The sequence below is a fragment of the Hyperolius riggenbachi genome, chromosome 6, assembly GCF_040937935.1.
Source record: "Hyperolius riggenbachi isolate aHypRig1 chromosome 6, aHypRig1.pri, whole genome shotgun sequence".
In the NCBI taxonomy this organism is placed as follows: Eukaryota; Metazoa; Chordata; class Amphibia; order Anura; family Hyperoliidae; genus Hyperolius; species Hyperolius riggenbachi.
In genome coordinates this window covers 383,837,417-383,859,886 of record NC_090651.1, presented here as the reverse complement: position 1 = coordinate 383,859,886, position 22,470 = coordinate 383,837,417, and the positions used below count along the sequence as shown (strand labels likewise).

The 22,470-nt window shown below is 46.6% G+C and overlaps 1 protein-coding gene across 1 annotated transcript in view; it reads right to left on the bottom strand.

The window, feature by feature from the left end:
• Positions 1 to 7,311: 7,311 nt before the first annotated feature.
• LOC137521984 (zinc finger protein 585A-like) overlaps positions 7,312 to 22,470 on the bottom strand; it is a 30,557-nt gene continuing 15,398 nt past the window's right edge. The window contains exons 2-3 of the mRNA XM_068241969.1: positions 17,162 to 17,252; positions 7,312 to 11,488 (exon numbers count right to left, since the gene is read on the bottom strand). Coding sequence (XP_068098070.1) covers positions 8,031 to 11,488; positions 17,162 to 17,252 — 3,549 coding nt within the window. The 3' untranslated portion in view covers positions 7,312 to 8,030. The remainder of the gene's footprint in view (positions 11,489 to 17,161; positions 17,253 to 22,470) is intronic.

Sequence of the window (22,470 nt, the reverse complement as noted above, 5' to 3'; positions counted from 1 at the left end):
AGTGAGGATGTATCAACGTCTATTTTACAATCTGTAAAACTGACAAAAAAAAATTCATTTTTCCTCTTAAGTGTGAACCAATCCTAAAAACTTTTTAATTGCAGGAAATAAACTAATGTAGCAAGAAGTGGTGCTGGCCACAGGACCGCCACTGTGCCTGGTAGATTTCTAAAGACCGTAGCAGACCCTCCAATGCTTTTCCAGAGCCTGCAGACTGCCTGTTCAGTATGCCAGCACCTATTCAGTAAGAGACCTTAGGCAAGTCTCCCTAACACTGCTACTGCCTATAGAGAGCGCCCTAGTGGCTGCTGCTCTGGCGCTTTAAGTCCGCCAGGAGAAAAGCGCAATATAAATGTTATTTGTCTTGCAGACACCCCCCCCCCCCAATAAGGACCACCTTCTTTCCTTGTCACCTATGATTGTTGGGGGGAGCTGACAGATTGCTCCGCCACATCCCCCTTTTCTTTCCTGATTGGGAGGTGTTGTGAATGAACAACAAGACCACGCCTTTAATCCCATAAGCCATTGCTCCTCTACTAGGCCTTGGTGGGAAGGATAACCCTGCACAGCTTTACCACTAAACTGAGATATTTCATCTTACCTTTAAGTTACACTTTTAGGTACAGATGGTCAATAAGATGCAAATAACTCTGTGCTGATGCAAATTGTACGGCAAGGTTATACAACTTCAGAATGGACCAATGAAATGCTGCCACTGTGGCATTTGATTGGTTAACTTTCAAGCTGCAAACATTTGACCTCCTTGCTTGTGGGACAGAGTGGGTGTGGCCAGGCTACAAACAAAAAATGAGGCCAGAGAGGGGCTTTCATGCGGCGAGTGGCTTTACAGACCACTCCCCACCTGACTTCTGAATCAGAAGGGGGAGGAGCCAATATTAGGTGTTAAAGTAAATGTGAGGTGGAACTAAACAGATAAAATAAATAATTGTATGTATCCTCCTACTACTAAAAATCCTGTTTAATTTTTTGTGCATCAGGTAAGAAAAGAATGTCTAATGTATTGTCTCAGTCTGTCAGTGTCTCAGAAGCTAAAACATATGAACTATTGAATCTATTCCCTGCACTCAGAAGTAATTCTCAGCAAGAAAAGTGCTTTATGGCTGTAATTCCTTATCAGTGATGGTTCCACTATAATCTGAGTAAGTCCCAACTTGAAAGCTTAGACTTGCTCCTAATCCCTAGATAGGTTTGATGCAATGAATGTATGCATGTCTGCACTATGCATGTTACAGGGCCAGAGTTAGGACACCTATGTTTACCTGGGTACTTCTGCGCAGTATAGGTGACTAAGCAAAATAATGCATTCTTCTGTGAACTAAAACCCTGGCTTTTAACTTAGCTGTAGGGATAACAGTTGTGCCTGGATGAGTGAATCTGTGAATGCATTTGTTTGAACATTTGCATGCGAGAGTGCGAAGGGTTAATAGATTTTTGCTGTTTTCTAGCCACACCCCCTTCAGCACCTCCCTTTTCCTTAATAACTTATTTAATGTCCTAACTAGAGGCGATGTGCCTGGATATGTGTGTTTTTTTTCTTGAAAGCTTACACTTAGGTATCACTTGCATACCTAAATGTTAACTCTTTCAGGCAGAGAAAGAAAAAAGGAACACAGCCTAGTTATTTGTGTGCTTGGCACTGTACATACACACATCTATCTCATGTCACACGTCACCCCCAGGTACCCTTTAAAGGAGGTGTGTGTGTGTGTGTGTGTGTGTGTGTGTGTGTGTGTGTGTGTGTGTGTGTGTGTGTGTGTGTGTGTGTGTGTGTGTGTGTGTGTGTGTGTGTGTGTGTGTGTGTGTGTGTGTGTGTGTGTGTGTGTGTGTGTGTGTGTGTGTGTGTGGTGGGGGGGTTGCTGAGGATAAAAACAGACACCTGGGGCTTCTATCAGCCCCCTGTAGCAGTCATGTCCCACGCCGTCCTCCTCCGATACGCCGTTCAGTCTAGCAGGGCATGCCATCCAACCAAGTCAAGGCCGCGCATCTGCTCGCTCCTGCACGCGTCATCGGAAGCTTACTGCGCAGGCGCAGTACAAGAAAACTTTGTACTGCGCCTGCGCAGTAAGCTTCTGATGACGCGAGCGGGAGCGCGCATCATTCGTCAACAAGACGAATAATTGCCCGGTGCCGGCGGCGGGGAACGACAGATCGGAGGAGGACAGCGAGGGACATTACTGCTACAGGGGGCTGATAGAAGCCCAAGGTAAGCGTCTGTTTTTATCCTCAGCGCGCCCCTGCCCCCCTAACACCCCCCCACCCCCCCACACACACACACAGAACACCTTTAAGGAGGTTGACTACAGACTAACTTTCATGTTCTTATTGGAAACGTTGGGAAGAGTCACCCAAATCGGCATCTGTCCCGTTGCCGTACCAATAACTGAACCGTGGAGTTTTCCTTTGTTGGCCTCTGATGGCCGGGTTAGTATACCCCAATCCACAATAAGCATAAAGGGTAAATAAGGTAGGTTGTGAGGCAACTGGACTGGGTTATAAAGACAGCTGCCTGTCCATCCTCACAAAACACACTGAACAGTATGTAACAAACGCACACGAAAGAATAAATAGATATATGGTCATTAGCATAAACAATCACAACGTAATATAAAAATAAATACCACTCTGAAAGTCATATTCAGCATATAGACTACATAGAAGATTTGCCACTAGGGGGCCACAGAAGCCGAAGATTAAAGAGGCCCTGTAACAAGTGGCCATTTACACGAAGCTGAATCCTCCCTCTAAACTCGTAACGTCGTGGTGAAGTTTTATCAGTGAGGCACAGCCGTTTATCCTATTTATCTACATGTTCTTGCCTCTCTGAAGCGCTGGATGTTGGGGAGGGGGTCTTAGTCCTCTGCCTGATCTCGTCACCTTCAGACGGCTCTCACAATTCAAAGCTGCTTCTCAGTTTTACACATTTAAAAATTACAAAGATTCTTTCATTGTAAAACCTTTTCCGCTCCCAAGTTACATTTTTAAAGTTATCAAAGGTGACATCTTTACTGCTGGCAGGAGCATCACTGCAGAATGTTTGTTTTGTGTTCTGAAGGGAATAGAAACAATACCCGATAACCCAGAGTGTTCTGGGAGAATTCTGCATAAACTAAATAGCCTAGGCTATACTTTACAGTGAGGGTGGGGCTACATAGCAATATATATATCAATATAGGAAGAGTTTCTGATGCTGAAACCAGTATAATTCATGAAAAAGTGGGTGTCCAGAATATTTAATTGTATTATTCTACACGTCACTACGGTGCCTCTGTAACTGAAGATTTTGTTACTTTTGTTTGCTGCCGATAAGGGCATTCCTGCCGTGGGGGTTGATTGACTATTTATAACGCTCTGCGCCAGTGCGAGTTGTATTCCCCTCCATGTGCGAATACAAGCGGCCGTGCTAGTGCAGTATTGCGGTAACGATGCAGCACTACCACGCGACAAATGAAAGCATCGGCCATTGCTTAGGTACACATGCTACGCTGCCACTAGCGCACACAGCCTGCCCAGTTGTGTCGTTAAGTTTCGCTACTTTATTAGGGTGTGGAGGGGGATACGACTTGCGCTGGTGCAGCGCGTTATAAATCGTCAATCAACTCCCTTGACTTTCGTCATTCCCGCACAGCAAGAATGCCCGAAGGGCTCAGACACACTATAAGCGCTTTTTTTGAGCGCTTGCGATTGATTAGCACTTTCTGAGCGCTCTTTAAAGAACAAGCGACACCCATGCTAACCTAGAAATAAAAAACACATATATAAGTAGATAAATACTACTTCTACTTACAGAACAGATGTATTGTGCTATCCACGTAATGATTCCTGTGAATTTTATAAAGGAAAAGCAGAAAATCCTATTCCAGGCAGTGGCCATCTTGCCAAGCTAATGCTGACATCATATCCTCCCTGACTCTTGTTTTCCCCCCTCCCTTCTCTTGCTCATTGTGTATTCATTAGCTGCCCTCCTCCCCGAGTCTTCAGACACTCCCACTGAGGTGTATATACTAACAACTGCTCTGTCTTTTTTCTATTTACACATCCAATCACTGAGTCACCTCAGCCTTGCTTGTAAACACAAGTAATCAGAGGGTGTTTCTGATAAGCAGCTAGGCAGGGAAATAAATGGAAGAGGAGGGATATATTATAGATAAAAAGAACTCCCAGCATTCAACTCTTTGGCACTGTTTGGCACTAGGGCCAGTGCTCCTAAAGTATGTGAAAACTACAAACCATAACAGCAGAAACAGTTTTGCAAGTTCTGAATGCAGGATTAGCATCTTTATCACTTAATACACCAGTTGCTGCTGAAATTTCATTTTTATGGTGACAATGCCGCTTTAAAAAGTACGCGATCATGGCAATTTTTATCGCAATTTAATGAAAGATAATGGGAGCGGTTTTTAAAAAGCGCTCAGAAACCGCTCATCAAATCGCAAGAGCTCAAAAAAGCGCATAGTGTGTCTGAGCCCTTATTGATTTGTTTTGCCAAATTATATTACAAAATACAAAAATAACAAAATCTTCAAATAAAGAGGCACCGCAGTGACATGTAGATTAATGTACTAAATTGGTACTGCAAGTCTACTTCACTGACAGCCAATGGCCAGCACCACTGCAAACAGCATCCAATGGGATTGAGCAACGTCATGCTAAATCCCCGCCCACTTAACCCACGCGGTATCACCGCCCAGCCAATGCTAGAATATTAGCAGCTGACAGTCGCCACTGGGCATCATGGGAACTGTAGTCTTGTTTCTATCAGATAATTGGTGCTGTAAGTGGGATGGAACTATGCCTTCATCTACGGGCCTCACGCATTTTTGGCAGAGCTCAAATTGATTGATGGGAGTGAATCAGGAAAGGTGCGGGGATCACATCTCTCCATTTTTCAGTCCTTCCTAAACTCTGGCATGGATGGGGCCCTTCCGGACCGGACATTCTGGTCTAAAGCATTAAACACAGGATAAAACGAATAGAAAAAAAAAGGTTCTGACTGGTTTGAAAGGTATTGGAAGGGTTAATAATGCAATCTAAACAATGCAGAAAAGTTTCTGCTGTATCCAGGGAGGAAGCAGAGAACTGTATCTGCTTTATTTGCTTAATAATTATTTAATTACAAGACAATCTGATCATTTGATTAAAGGGGCCATAAATCTGTACACTTGGGGGCCGATCGGCCATCAGATTTGATAATTATTATCATTGAATATGATGATCAGTGACTACAAGAGCATGCCCAATCGACAATTCAACCAATTTTTGGCCGAAATTGGTCGCATATATCGATCAGACATGCTGAAAAATCTCGGGTCGACAATCTCGATCAGGTGCCCGTGCAGTTATACTTTACTTCTCCGCCATCTGCTTTGAGTGTCCATGCCCTATAGCCACATTCAGGCCGGACGTGACTCCCGACATATACAGTCGCACGTGGGGCAAGTGTGGAGTCACACATGCAATAACTCCAGCAACCACATGGGGGCGCAAATGCGGAAGTACGGATGGCAGACAGGAAATGTATATGTAGAAGGGGTGGGGGGGGGGAGCAGAGAGGGACATAATACATTAAGGTGTGTTTAATGTTTTAGAGCAAAAATGTTATTTTGAGTTTCTTAATACTCATACACAGCAGCAATCCCTCCCAATCAAGATTTGCAGAACTATTTAAGCATTTACGGTATATGCAACCATGCTTTATTTTTTAGGATTTAAAGTGAACAGAGGAGAATCTGGTATAATACGGGATTATTTTATAGGAGTCTAGAGTTCCTCCTTATGCGCCATTTACCAAGAGGTGGAGTGTTGAGGAATTACAAGGCCTGAACTCAGGCGGTGCAATAATCAGGCGTTATTCTGCTGCTTCTAGTTTCTGAGGAGAATTACAGACTGGGGAAACATGTACAGTCAAATCACAGGACAAACAGATACTGTTTACCAGGCTGGTAAAACTTCCCTGTCGGATGAGTTTCAGAGCAGAGATTCAGAGAACTACAGATGCATATTTGTGACCGGTTCTGGTTAAAGTGTTCCTTCACTTTAAATCATCCTTAGAACCCACGCAAGAGGCCATTTTGTACAGCTAGACGTTCCAGCCTCACACAGGCTCAGAAACCGAAACCCCTGATTTTAAAATGTCCTCAATAGCACCACCTACAGAGAAGACCTCATACTGCAGCCAAACACTTCAGACATCAGAAAAGGTCTAGAGGCACAGGTTATATCTAAGAGACCGATATTATTGAATCCGTAGTCAGACAAGGCTTGTGCTATCATGCCAGTGCAGGGTCTGAGGCAGGGAGTCACTCTGGCTTTCAAAGCGGACCATCCCTTTTAACTGTAACAGGCACCTACAGAATATATAGGAAGCCATATTGTGACATGAGGTGAAACCAAGGACATCCATTCATTACCAACTTTGGAACCAGCACCAGATGGTGACTCTTTACCCCGGTGAGGTCACTGGCTCCACACAAGCGGAGAGACTGGTTTGCATACAAGCTGAGCTGGGGTGCTAGGATAGTTCTAGCACCCCTTCAAGTGCTTTCTGTTCTTGTGAAAATAAACTATGGTATAGAAATCATCACCTTATTCTACAGAAGTTCTCCTGAAGGAGAATTCTTAGAGAAGCATGTGATCAATTTAATCAGGTGACTTATTTGTAGGGGGCAGGTCACACTAAGTGCACTTCCTACGATAATCAGCAGATAGCTGACATATTGCCATATCTGCACTTCCACCCCGTAGACCTTGTGAGCACCTCTGACAGATTTAAAGGGAGCCTCAGGTGAGAGGTATATGGAGGCTGCCATATTTATTTCTTTTTAAAGAATACCAGTTGCCTGGCTGTCCTGCTGATCCTCGGCCTCTAATACTTTAGCCATAGACCCTTAACAAGCATGCAGCAGATCAGATACTCTGACTCAGTTTTTAATGAATTAGCCATATGCTTGTTACAGGGTTTTGACTCAGACTCACTACTTATGCCAGGCAACTGGCATTGTTTACAAGGAAATAAAAATGGCAGCTTCCATAACACTCTCACCTCGGGTTCCCTTTAGCTGAGCAGGTACAGCACGCCACGCACACTACCCACTCTGGATGGTCCGGCATAGTGTGGCCCAGCCCTTAGTCTCAGACTGGATGCAACCATGTCTTTCACAGGAAGCAGAACTGAGACCTGACCACAGCTGTGACCAGTCAGCCAGACTTACAATTCAATCACCTGCTCAAAACGATCACATGGTTCTCCATGAATTTGCTGTATAATACACAAATACTCTCTACTTGGGGACATCCGATCTAATAATACAATTTTATGTTCTTTTCTTTGTATGGAACATAAAGACAGAGGATTAAGTCTAAATTGCCGCTGTTCCATTCTCAGCGAGTTGCCCACAATGATCAGCTGCCGTCTAGGCAGATTTGGAGGTCTCTCTTAGAGTTAGGATTGTGTCGAGCACTTTGGCATCTACAGGCTTAAGATACGGTTAGTCTAGAAGGGTGTCCTGGTGGAAAAGTAACAGCCAATCAATGGGGAAGCCATTTGTAGCTGGGAGAACGAGATAGCAGAGGTATCATTCCACTTATTGTGATAGTTCGCCTTCATCCAAACCTAAACAATGGGTTTGCCTACAGGGCTTTGCTTAACACCATGGCCTAGAATTAGGGCCATTCATGGCAATACATGACTGAACTGTAGAAGGCTTCTACCACTGGTGGTCCTTTCAAGTCTCTGTATGAAGCCACCACTTTTCAGAGATGGTGTAGATTTCTGTACTGTAGTATGTAATGTCCATCATCGTTATACTATAACACACACAGACAATTTTACGCGTAAGTTGGATACCAGCGATAGCAACCAGGCGGTTCAACTACTACCTCAAAAGCAAAGAACACGTCCGAAGGTAGCATCAACAGAACACAATTTTGGAGAGGTCTACTAAGGTGAAGTATTGCTCACAGTCCATTGTGTTTGGCCTACCGTATGCTTAGCAGTCAGATCATTTTTTTCATTACTTTTCCTGCGGTGTGTATACCGCACTTCTCTCTGGGTCTATATCTGGGCTTTGGGGGTCCATTAACTCATGGTTTGGTCTCCAGCAGTACTGCACCCCATGGTGAGGAGCCGCTACCTTGGAGTGTTGCTTCTTGTGGACAGAGAGATAACCTTGATGGAGGAAGCTATCTCCACATTCCACACAGCTGTACAGAGGCTGCAAATCATGTGACTTCTGGTGGGCAACCAGATTAGACATGAGGTTGTAGCGCCTTGGGCATTCCGTGCACTTGTACGTACGCTTGCCGCGAGGCGATTCTCGTTTTTCCCTTATGATATCATTTAACTCTGATTTTCGAGGGCGTCCCCTTGCTCTGGGAATGGCATATTCTGCGGTCTGGTTGGCATCCATAGCTATCCCCTGCCCTACGTGGCTTTTCAAATGGTACAAGAGGTTTGACTGCTGGCGAAACCGCTTACCACAACACTGGCATGCGTAGGGCATTTCCCCAGTATGAGTACGCAGGTGAATCATCAGGCTGGTGCGTTGGCTGAACTGACGGTTGCACTCGTGGCAGTGGTATGTGCGTTCTCCGGAGTGGATCCGCTGGTGAACCAAAAGATTGGACTGGTGAGTAAAAACCTTGTCACAGGCAGGGCAGTGGTATTCCCCTTTTGCGCCATCCAGTAGTGGAATGGGGCTGGAACTATTCTTAGGACTGGCTTCCAGATGCATCCAAGGTGGAGGAACAGCGCCAGGCTCCATGTTGGAACTCATGCTAGCTTCGACAACTGGTTCTAGTCTAGGGGTTGCGGGTGAATTTGGCATGTTTTCTGGTGTACAATTGAGCTGACCTTGAAGTGTATTTGTCTTTATGTGATAAAGTAGGTTGGACTGTTGCCTAAAACGTCTCCGGCACTGCAGGCAGGAGTAAGGCATCTCGCCCGTATGAGTCCTTAGATGTACCATAAGGCTGGTTCGCTGGCTGAAATGCTTTCCACACTCCAGGCAGCGGTAAGTCTTATCTCCTGAGTGAATGCGCTCATGGACTAGGAGGTTGGATTTATGATTAAAGGTTTTGAAGCAGCTGCTGCATTTGTATGTCCTATCAGCGGACGGTGGTGACGTCTCAGGGCTTACATTATCGGGCATGCAATCTGCGCTAGATGCTAGATCACTTAGGTGTATCGTTTGAGGAGCCTCATAGAGCTGTCCATTGTGATGTACTGAATTTCCATCAAACGGAAGGAATCCCAGCCGTGGCTGAGATGTGGTTGGGGACTGAAGAGAGCCCAGGCCGTGAAAGGGCTTTCCATTTGAATGATCTTTATTGAGACTCTTCCTTGGGCGAGGTATCAGATCGTCTCCGAGGACGTCCTCATGATTCTTGAGGTGTTGAATCAAATTTGACTGTTGTCTAAATCTCTTCTCACACAGCCAACACTGGAATGGTTTTTCTCCCGTGTGAATACGCAAATGTACGATTAAGTTTGACTTGTTGTTAAAATATCGAGGGCACTTCCAACACTTGTGCAGAGCCTTCCCACCCAACAAGGAACCTGAAGGACCTTGTGCTTGCCCTAACAAGGTTACTTTTCTTGGCCGACCTCTTCCTAAGACGTGGTAAGGTCCTTTGACGGGAACTGTCTCAGGAGTCTGGCTAGCTACTCTCTGAAAACCAGAGCTATGTCCTGGTTGCGGGATGAGGTTAGACTCTAGACTGTTCAGCATCCCTGTGACGCTATTGCCTTCTGTTCGGGGCGGCAGCTTAAAAGGTTGCGGTGGATAGCCACCATGCTCTTGGCGAGGTGACAGCATGTTCTCAGTGTACGTATGTGGAAGGCCCCTATTAATGGGGCATGGGACTTGTATTTCTCTACAATGCATGATCGCGCCGGACTGTTCCACATGAAGCTTTTGATGCAGAAAGAGGCTGTGAGAGCTGGGGAACCATTTTGTGCATTGGGTACACTGATAGGCTCTCACTTGGTTTTCTTCAACTCTTACTCCAACACTGTTTACCATCTGTGGATTTTCACGCTCTACATACTGTCCAGAGGGCCCAATGAGCTGGCCAGACAGTTTTCCAATTGGTTCATTCTCTACAGACATGTCCACTTTTGGTTCAATCTGTATTGCATGGCTCTTCATATGGTAGAGAAGGTTTGACTGTTGCCGAAAGCTCTTGCCACACTGCATGCAAGAATAGGGCATTTCTCCAGTATGGCCTCGAAGGTGGACCATCAAGCTCGTCCGCCGCGTAAAATGCTTGCCGCACTCTTGACAGCGGTACGATCTGTCTCCGGTATGAATACGTTGGTGGACCAGGAGGTTGGACTGATGAGTAAATCGTTTAAAGCAGTGACCACAGACGTAAGGTCTCTTACAGGAGGAAGTATCTTCACCCTTATCACCTTTAATGAAGGGGACCTTGCTGCCCCAAACCTCGCTGTTGGCGTCTTCGGCTTCAGAGATCAGATACATGAACGGGATGCCAGGGGCTGTGTTTTCCTCGCTCCACTCTGCCCCGTTATCGTCAGAAGACCTCTGGTGACTCTTCAAGTGATGCGTGAGATTGGACTGTTGTCGGAAGCTCCTGTTACACTTGTTGCAGGGAAATGGTGCCTCCCCGGTATGGGTTCGCAAGTGGACAGTGAGACTTGTTCGCTGGTTGAATTTCCTCCTACATACGTGACAGGAAAATGGCTTCTCACCGGTATGTATGCGCAAGTGAGTGACCAGAGAAGACTGCTTGCAAAAAGTCTTGTCGCACACTATGCAACGGTATCTCCTCCACTCCAGCACAGCCTGTTGCTGTTGATGAGGCTCAGGACGGGACACTTCGTTTCCAATGCCCTGGAACTTCTCCTGGTTATGGGTCTCTTGGTGCTGAAGAAGTTCAGAGAGATCCTGGAAAACAAAATTGCAGAAAGAGCACTGGAAAAGGCCCCAGAACCTCTGGTTTGGCTGTTCCGCAGGCCCGTTTTCTTTTCTTCGGTTATTCTCTAACGTTTTGCTGTGCTGGCTAATGTTAGACCATCCGTGAGGTCTAGAAATGACTGCATCTCCTTTTTCTGGTTTTCCGAAACTGCCTGGCCCTGAGGGACCCGCATGGTGCACAGGTGGTGTGCTATCGTCCTCTTCCGTCTCAGTAATCTTTGCTCCTTGTGCTGCTTGTTCAACAATGTCCTCTTGTCCGCTGGTCTTCTCTAGGAGAGGCAGGTTTGTTGCTGAAGCTTGTTCGGTGAGGAAGCCATATTCAACTGAACCCCTGTCTGCTTGGCATGCCGGCTCAGTTGGCATTAGCGGGTGAACGTTTTTCTCTCTCCAGCTGTTCTCTTGGCCTTCGATCTCATTAACGATAAGTGCGGCTTGCACGTTTTGTGAAGCAGACTGGTCTTCGGGAACCTTTCCCACAAGTGGAGCAAAAGATCTGGGTTCCTCTGGTCTTCCGCTGGTCCAACATTCTGAAACTTAACAGAAAATAACACGTTATGAGGGAGAAGCTCATTGCAGGTACATGAAAGCAAACAATGTCATGAGAAAACAAAAACATTTAAAGCAAACCTTTCACGAACTAAAAAAGAAAAGTGAAATACTAATCACAGTAGAGCAGGGGTGTCAAACAAATACAAAGTGGGACAAAATTGTACACTGGGACCTAGTCGTGGGAAAACCTCTACTGGCCACTCTCCTCTCTTATAAAAGTTCCCAGGTGTTGAACGCCGCACCCCCCCCCCCCCTCCAACCACTACGTAGTTCCCTGGTGTCTAGTGGCTCTCTTCCCTCCCCTATACAGTTCCCTAGTGTTTAGTGCTTTTCCCCTCCCTCCCCCATATAGCTTCCCTGGTGGGCTAGAGTGGTCCAAACATAATGCAAAGTGGGGAAGCCACTGGAGGGCCAAATTTAATGGGTTTGAGAGCCAGATTTGGCCCATGGGCCGGAGTTTGACATGTACGCAGTAGAGGGAGTCCTCTGGATGAGGCTTCTCCGATCCTCCTGCACCCCACCGGTGCTCGCTGGGATCCTCCTCTTCCTCGTAGCCATGTTCCCATCCGTGTACAAGTATGGCCCATGCTTGCGCGATAGCATGGATCCGCTCATGTACGTTCTTTTCCTCCGTGCACGAGCGGCTCCACACCACTGCGCAGGCCATAATTGTCGGCGTGCAGTGCGGCAGCACTCGTACACGGACAGGATTCGCTAAGTTCTTATTGAATACATTGAGGGTTCCAACACCAGATCGGTGGGGTCGGGAAGGATGGAGGAAGCCTCAGGACTATCCAGGGGATGACCATTGTGGAGGTAAGTATTCCATTTTCTTTCTATACCGCTTTTGGTGTGAAATAAACAAAATGCTTCCAGTTAAGCTCTATATATTGCTAGGATTGATGAAAATTATTATGTCAGCTTGCTTACTTATTTGTATATGTAAACACTGGCCTTCCACAGTGCTTCTAACGTTAGCTATTAGATGCAAGTGCAAGTAATTACAATTGCAAAGAAACAAAACTGAAACAGACATTTTGTAATAACATCACAATGCAAAAACAGTTATGAAGCAAGAATCTCTGTTTAAGCAGATTTTACAGTAGAAATTAATTTTCACTGAAAAAGGGTTTACAAACCGGTACTTATAACAGTTTTACCGATAACTCAAGAAGTGGAGTGAAGGTTTGGTTTTTTATTTTTCTTTAATTACAAACAAACAGAACATTTATATCGCGCTTTTCTCCTGGCGGACTCAAAGCGCCAGAGCTGCAGCCACTGGGACGTGCTCTATAGGCAGTAGCAGTGTTAGGGAGACTTGCCCAAGGTCTCCTACTGAATAGGTGCTGGCTTACTGAACAGGCAGAGCCGAGATTCGTACCCTGGTCTCCTGTGTCAGAGGCAGAGCCCTTACCCATTACACCATCCAGCCGCTACACACTATCCAGCCACTGCTGAATCACTGAATTACTGTATACCACTATTCATGCATTGAAAAAAGCCCCACCTACTGGGGTGGAGCTGGGAGCTTGGAGCTCCACCTACTGGCACAGGATGGCCCTGGGTGGAGCTGGGAGCTTGGGGCTCCACCTACTGGCACATGATGGCCCTGGGTGGAGCTGGGAGCTTGGGGCTCCAATTACTGGCACATGATGGCCCTGGGTGGAGCTGGGAGCTTGGGGCTCCAATTACTGGCACATGATGGCCCTGGGTGGAGCTGGGAGCTTGGGGCTCCACCTACTGGCACATGATGGCCCTGGGTGGAGCTGGGAGCTTGGGGCTCCAATTACTGGCATATGATGGCCCTGGGTGGAGCTGGGAGCTTGGGGCTCCAATTACTGGCACATGATGGCCCTGGGTGGAGCTGGGAGCTTGGGGCTCCACCTACTGGCACATGATGGCCCTGGGTGGAGCTGGGAGCTTGGGGCTCCACCTACTGGCATATGATGGCCCTGGGTGGAGCTGGGAGCTTGGGGCTCCAATTACTGGCACATGATGGCCCTGGGTGGAGCTGGGAGCTTGGGGCTCCACCTACTGGCACATGATGGCCCTGGGTGGAGCTGGGAGCTTGGGGCTTCACCTACTGGCACATGATGCCCCTGGGTGGAGCTGGGAGCTTAGGGCTCCAATTACTGGCACATGATGGCCCTGGGTGGAGCTGGAAGCTTGGGGCTCCAATTACTGGCACATGATGGCCCTGGGTGGAGCTGGGAGCTTGGGGCTCCAATTACTGGCACATGATGGCCCTGGGTGGAGCTGGGAGCTCCACCTACTGGCACAGGATGGCCCTGGGTGGAGCTGGGAGCTTGGGGCTCCACCTACTGGCACATGATGGCCCTGGGTGGAGCTGGGAGCTTGGGGCTCCAATTACTGGCACATGATGGCCCTGGGTGGAGCTGGGAGCTTGGGGCTCCAATTACTGGCACATGATGGCCCTGGGTGGAGCTGGGAGCTTAGGGCTCCAATTACTGGCACATGATGGCCCTGGGTGGAGCTGGGAGCTTGGGGCTCCACCTACTGGCACATGATGGCCCTGGGTGGAGCTGGGAGCTTGAGGCTCCAATTACTGGCACATGATGGCCCTGGGTGGAGCTGGGAGCTTGGGGCTCCACCTACTGGCACATGATGGCCCTGGGTGGAGCTGGGAGCTTGAGGCTCCAATTACTGGCACATGATGGCCCTGGGTGGAGCTGGGAGCTTGGGGCTCCAATTACTGGCACATGATGGCCCTGGGTGGAGCTGGGAGCTTGGGGCTCCACCTACTGGCACATGATGGCCCTGGGTGGAGCTGGGAGCTTGGGGCTCCACCTACTGGCATATGATGGCCCTGGGTGGAGCTGGGAGCTTGGGGCTCCAGTTACTTGCACATGATGGCCCTGGGTGGAGCTGGGAGCTTGAGGCTCCAATTACTGGCAGATGATGGCCCTGGGTGGAGCTGGGAGCTTGGGGCTCCAATTACTGCCACATGATGGCCCTGGGTGGAGCTGGGAGCTTGGGGCTCCAATTACTGGCACATGATGGCCCTGGGTGGAGCTGGGAGCTTGGGGCTCCACCTACTGGCACATGATGGCCCTGGGTGGAGCTGGGTGCTTGGGGCTCCACCTACTGGCACATGATGGCCCTGGGTGGAGCTGGGAGCTTGGGGCTCCAATTACTGGCACATGATGGCCCTGGGTGGAGCTGGGAGCTTGGGGGCTCCAATTACTGGCACAGGATGATAGGTATTTCTCTGGACACTGTCATATCCAATTGTATGTACGCATAGTTCTGTGGTTTATTGAACACTGGCCGCATTTCTACTGCAGTTGGAAGCGTAAACATCTTACATCCGGCTAATCCCGGCATTGCAGCGCGATTGCGTTTCTTCGTTATAAAAGCCCTTACTTTTGCTAAGAGTGTCAGGAGGAAACCCGCCCTTCTTTTGTCCTCTCAACCCGCCCTACTGAAGTGCATTGAAGGCAGGTTTTGATGATGTCATTCACTACATGTTCAGTTTGTGCAGCACAAGCTCACAGCAGGATCACTTCAGAGGACCGTTATTGCGAAAATCATAAAATACATGTAATCATATACAAGAAAAGAAAGTAAAATGAGCCATAAATTACTTTTCTCACATGTTCCTGTCACCGAAAGGGAACCTTAACTGAGAGGGATGTGGATGTTTCCGTTTAAACAATACCAGTTGCCTGGCAGCCCTGCTGATCTCTTTGGCTGCAGTAGTGGCTGAATCACACACCTGAAACAAGCATGCAGCTAATCTAGTCAGACTTCAGTTACCTGATCTGCATGCTTGTTCAGGGGCTGTGGATGAAAGTATTAGAGACACAGGATCAGCAGGAGAGTCAGGCAACTTGTATTATTTTAAAAGGAAAAATCCATATCCGTCACCGTTTAGGTTCCCCCTTTAAGGCTGCCACACACTGATCGATTACCACCAGATCGACCAACAGATAGATCCTTCTCTGATGGAATCTGATCAGAGAGGGATCTATTGGCTGCCCATACACTGCACACACGAAATGGATTCACACCCTGTGGAACTGCCACCTGCCTCTGCCTGTGTACTCCTCCGGCCAGCCGCAATACATTACCTGTCCGCTGGCCTGATCCCCCGGGTCCCCGCAGTCTCATTTCTGCCAGCGTCCTCCTCCATCTTCCCATCACTTCCTGTCCTGTCACAAGCAGAAAGTCCAAACAGTACAGCGCCCTCTACTGCTTGGACTTCGCTTTTTCACAGGACGGGACAGGAAGTGACAGGCATCGGGGACCCGCGCCGGCCGGTCAGGTGATGTATTGCTACCGCTAGGCGTCGGTCGTCGCTGTATCGAACGCCGCTGACAACGCACTTCCGACCCACTGGCAATCAAGCAAAATTTTCCACCCGGGCAGATCGACAGAATCGATCTATTTCAGATTGAAAATCGGTCGATCAGTCCACGCTTGCGTTATCGATTTCACAGCAGATTCGATCACAGTGATCAAATCTGATGCCTATCGACGGGAAATCGCGTTAGTGTATGGGCACCTTTACAGTAGGCAGTAAAAATCTGACAGAACCGACAGGGTTTGGACTAGCCCATCTCCTCATGGGGGATTCTCAAGGCTTTCTTTATTCTCAAAATCACTTAATGAATGGCAGGGAGGCTGGGCAGCATCTTTGTATAAATCTTTTTCAGAGAGTTTCTTTTTTTTTAAACAAAAAAGGCTGAGAATCCCCCATGAGGAAATGGACTTGTCCAAAACCTGTCAGTACTGTCAATATTCTACAACCTACTGTAAGTGACAGCAACATAGGAGAGAAGTAATTTATGGCTCATTTTACTCTGGAAGAAATGTACTTCTTATTTGTCTATGTTTACATGTATTTAGAATTTTACGATTTTTCGTGATCGTGGTCCTTTAAACCATAGGTTCTCAACGTGTGGTACGCGTACCCCAGGGGGTACTTCTGATAGTTTCAGGGGGTACTCAGGCTTGATATACTTAACCAAGAATAACAAATTTAGAGTTTTAGAAAATGATTAATCTGATTTAAGCAACATCAAATTAGTATTTTAGCTAATTAAATGCAATAGTAAATGCTTGGAAATTGTTCAGAACCAATTATCATGTACTACGATTAAATATATATTTGTCAAGGGGTACTTGTGATAATGTTTACTATGCTAGGGGGTACTTGGTGACTACAGGGTTTTAAAAGGGGTACATACCAATAAAATGTTGAGAAACACTGCTTTAAACGACACCTGAAGTGAGAGTGATATGGAGGTTGCCATATTTATTTCCTTTTAAACAATACCAGTTACCTGGCTGTCCTGCTGATCTGTATGGCTGCAGTATTGTCTGAATCACACACCTGAAACAAGCATGCAGCTAATCCAGTCTGACTTCAGTCAGAGCACCTGATCTGCTGCATGCTTGTTCAGGGGCTACGGCTAAAAGTAATAGAGGCAGAAGATCAGCAGGGCTGCCAGGCAACTAGTATTGTTTAAAAGGAGATAAAGGCTCCATATACTTCTCTCTCTTCAGGTTCCTGTGGAATTTGGAGTCTGTGCTGTAGACAAGCTAACTTGTTCTGTTTAGGAAATTTCACAAGGACATAGTTCAAAGTTCCCTGTTTGGTAAAGATTCTGGCTGTTTAGAAGAGAAATCCTTACTTTCCACGCGGCTGGCTCTGGCCTGGCTGTTCTCTTGTCCGAACGGCTCTTCTGCATTTTCCATTATGGATAACACATCCGGTTTGGACATCTGCAAAGCCAACAGACACACAAGTCAGGCGATCCTTGCATGATTTTATCAAACAAGATGGCAGCTTCCAAATGGTTTTCACTAGTTTATTATCTTGCATTTTAACCCTTCAGTAACCTCAAGATTTGTGGCATTGGTCACTTGCATGAATAAAAGGCAAACAGCGCGCGTAAAAGTATTGTACACACCGCAGTAGTTGTGCAGGTGTTCTTTAAAGCGGTATCATCACCATAAAAAGTGTATTAAGTGATAAAGATGCTAATCCTGCATTCAAAACTTTCAAAACGCTTTCTGCTGTTATGATTTGGAGTTATCATATACCTTAGGAGCACTGGCTCTTTAGTAGTCGGTGCCATAGAATTGCATGCTGGAGGTTCTTTTTATCTATAATATATTCCTCCTCTTCCATTTATTTCCCTGCCTGCTGCTTATCTGAAACCTGATCCCCTACTCACTTGTGTTTACAAGCAAGGCTGAGGCGATTCAGCGATTGGAGGAGACCAGAAAAAAAGTAAAGGGCAGAAATGACATCACGAGTTAGCCTTTACTGTGGGCAAAAGACATGGCCCCCACAAGGAACAGAATTCTCGTCATTTACTATATAACATTCACTGAAATCAAAACTTGGACAGTACAATACATGTGTTATGTAAGTAGATCAAGTATTTATCTACTTATATATGTGGTTTTTTTCCCTGGAATAGTATGGCTGATCCTACGGCTTTAAAGAAAGGAATCTTTATTAACCACTTCACCCCCAAGGATTTTTAACGGACCAGAGCAATTTTCACCTGTCAGCGCTCCTCCATGGCATTCACCAATAACTTTATCCCTACTTGTCTTCTTGTTGTTTTTTCGCCACCAATTAAGCTTTCTTTGGGTGGTACCTTTTACTAAGAATTATTTTACTGTAAATGCATTTTAACAGGAATAATGTGGAAAAAAAAAGGAAAAAAATGCATTATTTCTCAGTTTTTGGCCATTACAGTTTTAAAATAAAACGTGCTACTGTGAATAAAACCCACGTATTTACCCATTTGTCCCTGTTATTACAATGTTTAAACTATGTCCCTAGTACAACGTATGGTGACAATATTTTATTTGGAATTAAAGGTGCATTTTATTCAGCTTGGCATCAGTCACTTATTGCAAGCCCATATATGCAATTACAGTAATATACCCTCATGCCACACATGGTGAAAAAGCAGAGTCCCTAACGTAACTATTTAGGGGGGGGGGGAGGAGGTATTAATTTATTTTAATTTTATGTATAATGTACAAAATGTGTATAAAATTTAATGTGGTGTATTTTTTTATTTTTGCGTGTATTTTTTTTTTTTTGACCACTAGAAGTCCTCACACTAAATTCTTTCAACAGGACAGTGCTGTCACAGCAAAGTTCATTGCCTTGAAGCCATGATCTTTGCCTTACGGGCACTCTGATTGGTTCAGGGAAGGATTCTTCCCTTTCACCAATCATGGCCCTGCAGGCCCCGATGTTGAGCGTGCTGGGCGAAAAGGGGGGGGGGGGGGGGGGGGGAGGGTTCGCGATTGTTAATGGTAGCGGTGGTGAGAAGGGATGTTTTAAAATGTCCATTGGTCCATTAATAGGGTCCTGTAGTGGTTAAAGAGTTACTTACCTGATCGGCTGTCATTCAGTCACGTGACTGCTCCGCCCCTCTCAGCAACGCATCCCTGACAGGTTTCCTTTAGGCCCCCTTAACACTTGCGCGTTTTTGTTGCGTTACCCGTTTTTCCAGCGTGTAAAGCAATAAACGTCTATAAGACATTTCCTGCCTGTGCGGTGCAGCGGAAGTATTGCATCTGTCGCCAAAGCAACAGCGCAATACGGGTCAACATCCGCGGTGATGTGCGTTAACCGGACATCCTGTAAATCAACGGCACTGCAGATATAAAAAAAATGTTTGCGTTCACATTGCGGTGCGCATGCGCGGAACCAAGTTCTTTCAATACACTTGCTTGCAGTGCGTATTTTCGCCACAGTAAGTGAGCGCTGCCAAGAATTACATGTAGGCTCATTACCACTGACATCTACAAAGCCTGTTTTTAGCACTGCGTTGCGATGCGATTGTCCAATTGTACCACAATCAAAACGCTGGATGCTGGCGTGAAACCGGCCTCAAACTTCCGCCCACTCCCATCTGCGTTTCCGCGACCCGCCCTCCAGCTTGGCAGCCGTTGCCTAACTGGTGGATGCCAAGCTGGGGGCTGGCCACTGCAACATAAGACGTTCCTTATGCTGGGTACGCACGATGTGATTTCCCGATCTATCGACTGGTCGATCGATTATTTTCAACATCTCCGATCGGCTCTTGATCGATACAGCAGTCGGTTTTCTAACGTTAAGTGTGCAAAATCGATCGCTGTATCGATAGAGAGCCGATTGGACATTCCGAAAATAAACGATCGATTCCGTCCATCAAGCGGGAAATCGCATCGTGTGTACGCAGCATTCAATTCCAGCCGATCAGTAATTAACCCCGAGAGTCCCCAATCCTGCTGCAGGAATACAGAGCCTGGCATGACCAGTATGAATATAGGACGATGATAAAAATAACCCCCCCACACGTGACAGGATACATATTGGACCCGTAACGCTTCTAATACTTATACAATGAGATGAACACAACTGAATGCCAATTTCTGAAGCTTGAAAACGGACCAATAAAATGCCACACAGAAGCAATATTTGATTGGTCTATTTTCAAACCGCATACATTTGGAATGATATACAGATCATTGACCATCTCTACCCTTTCCCTGAAGTGTCGCTGCACATGGCACCAGAAGCAGGCATTTCTGATCACTTCCTGTGCAAACAGGAAATGGCCACACCTCACAAAGTGATTGGACACTCATTGACCTGAAGACATTGACCTGGCACTCCAGCAGTGAGATGGTCTGGCAGGGAAGAATACCCTTTTTCCCCACATGGCAGTAGCGATCGGGTGGTTCATATGTCCTTCATACCAACAAAAATCAGCTATTAGTGCTACAAATGCAAACAAGCTTACGCCATTAGTTAGTTTTTGGGCACGAACACGCTGAAACCAGCGCAGGAGATTTGGGCACAGCCGGCGCCACCATAGGCCGTAGTAGGAATTACTACGGCTATAGCAGACACAGGGAGTAACTTCAGCGCCGTCAGAAGACGGCGCTGAAGTTACTTTTAAAACATAATTTGGCTTTCGGCAATTGCTGGAAGCCGAATTATTTCATTCTCCACTATCCATGGCGGCCTGGAGGGGGAATAGTAATTAATATTGCCGGGAACGTGTGCAGCAGCAGGTCAGCCATATACCGGCTGTATCCTGCGCCGTTATCTCTCGTACGCACAAAAATCAGCTAGTAGTGCTACAAATGCAAACAAGCTTACGCTATTACAGTTACTTTTTGGGCAGCACGGTGGCATAGTGGTTAGCGCTCTCGGCTTGCAGCGGTGGGTCCCCGGTTCAAATCCCAGCCAGGTCAACATTTGCAAGGAGTTTGTATGTTTTCCCCGTGTCTGTGGGTTTCTTTCAGGCACTCCAGTTTCCTCCCATATCCCAAAAACATACAAATGAATTGGCTTCCTCCTAAGGGTTGGTTCGCCTGGGCTTCTGCTGAGTTTCTGCTTAGCTTTTAATGGCTTTTGAAGGCTTTTAATGGCTTTCAGGAGAGTGTTGCATGTTGGTGGCTTTTGCAGGAAGTATATGGAAAGGCTGGGCTTTTATGGGCTTTTATGGGCTTTCAGTGGCCTTTGCTGGCTTTCAAACGCCTTCTAGAAGCTGCATGTTGCTTTTGAGATGAGAAGAGACGCTGGGATCACCTGCCAGGCTTTCATGGAAGCCTGCAAAAGCTCCTACTAAACGCTCCCATTCACTTGCATGGGAGGGCGGTAGATCCCTAAAAACGTTACTTTTAAAGCGCTGTGTTTAATGCCAGCAAAACGTCCGTGTGAAGCAGCCCTAAATTGGACCTAGACTATGATACATGAACTACACGATACATACATAGCAGTGTTATCCCCAGGCTCTTTTAGCCATGTGCTCCACCCAGCTAATTTTGGTGAGCACCCGGCTCTCATCGGCTCATCCTCCTCCTATGCTGTGAGCAGAGTTGCGTCGGCCTTGCATTCTTCCCTTGCACCCCGCCCGGCTAATTTTTCATGCCACCCGGCTGGAAAAAAAATTCTGGGGAGAACACTGCATAGACATACAACTATGGCAGGGATTAGATTGTGAGCCCCTCTGAGGGACAGTTCATGACAAGACAATGTGCTGCGGAAGATCTCCATACTATATACTAAATAATAATAATACGTTTTGAACTGGAATTCCACTTAAGTTCACACTCAGTTTTCAACTCTAAATTCTGCATTAATTCAAAAGAAAAAACAAAAACAAAAAAAAACTAAACAAAAAATGTTCTATACCTCCCAGAGCAGATTCTGTGCTGAATTGAAGCCATCCCAAGTAATGTTATCTAAGGCTTGGCCATATGCTTACAATTAGCCGCTTGCTGTAGAATATCCTCCTCTGCTGCCATTTCCTAGAGACCGACACTTGAACCGGCTTGTATTTAAGTTCTCAGATTTCCGCCGCCGGTTGATTTTCTGTTTTAATGTTTGTCAGAGATGATGAGAAGTACAGATCTGTGGCGGAGCTAATAGCAGACAGGGCTTTCTAAACCACAAAGACGCCCGCAAGAAGGCCTGGATAGCCGGTGAGGGCCTTTCTTCAAGGCGGCCTCAGTATGAAAGGAAATCTTCCGTCATACCCCCATTACTTACTACAGCCTAAACTCAGCTTTCTCTGAATAAATTATACAAGAAATAATAATGAAATATTGGCAATTAATGTTATAAGGCCGGTATCCACCTCACGAGTTTTCTGACGATTTTCCCGATGACCGGCGATTTTTTTGAATGACGATCGTTCATTTTTCGCGATCTTGCAACGAGAGGACAGGCACGGGATCATGCCAATATCGTTTAGCGTTGCGCGGCGTCAATGACCGTCACGGCGGACCAGATCTTTAAGATCCCAAACAACTCAGCGCAATCGCCTGAAGTGTCGTTCGCACCTGTCTGTGACATCATGCATACCTGGCGGACGGAAGATGGATAGGGGATCGCTTGTTGTCGTGGGACGTCGCTGTAATCCATCTTCCTTCATCGCGAGGTGAGTGTGTAGCTTTATATGTACAATATACTGTT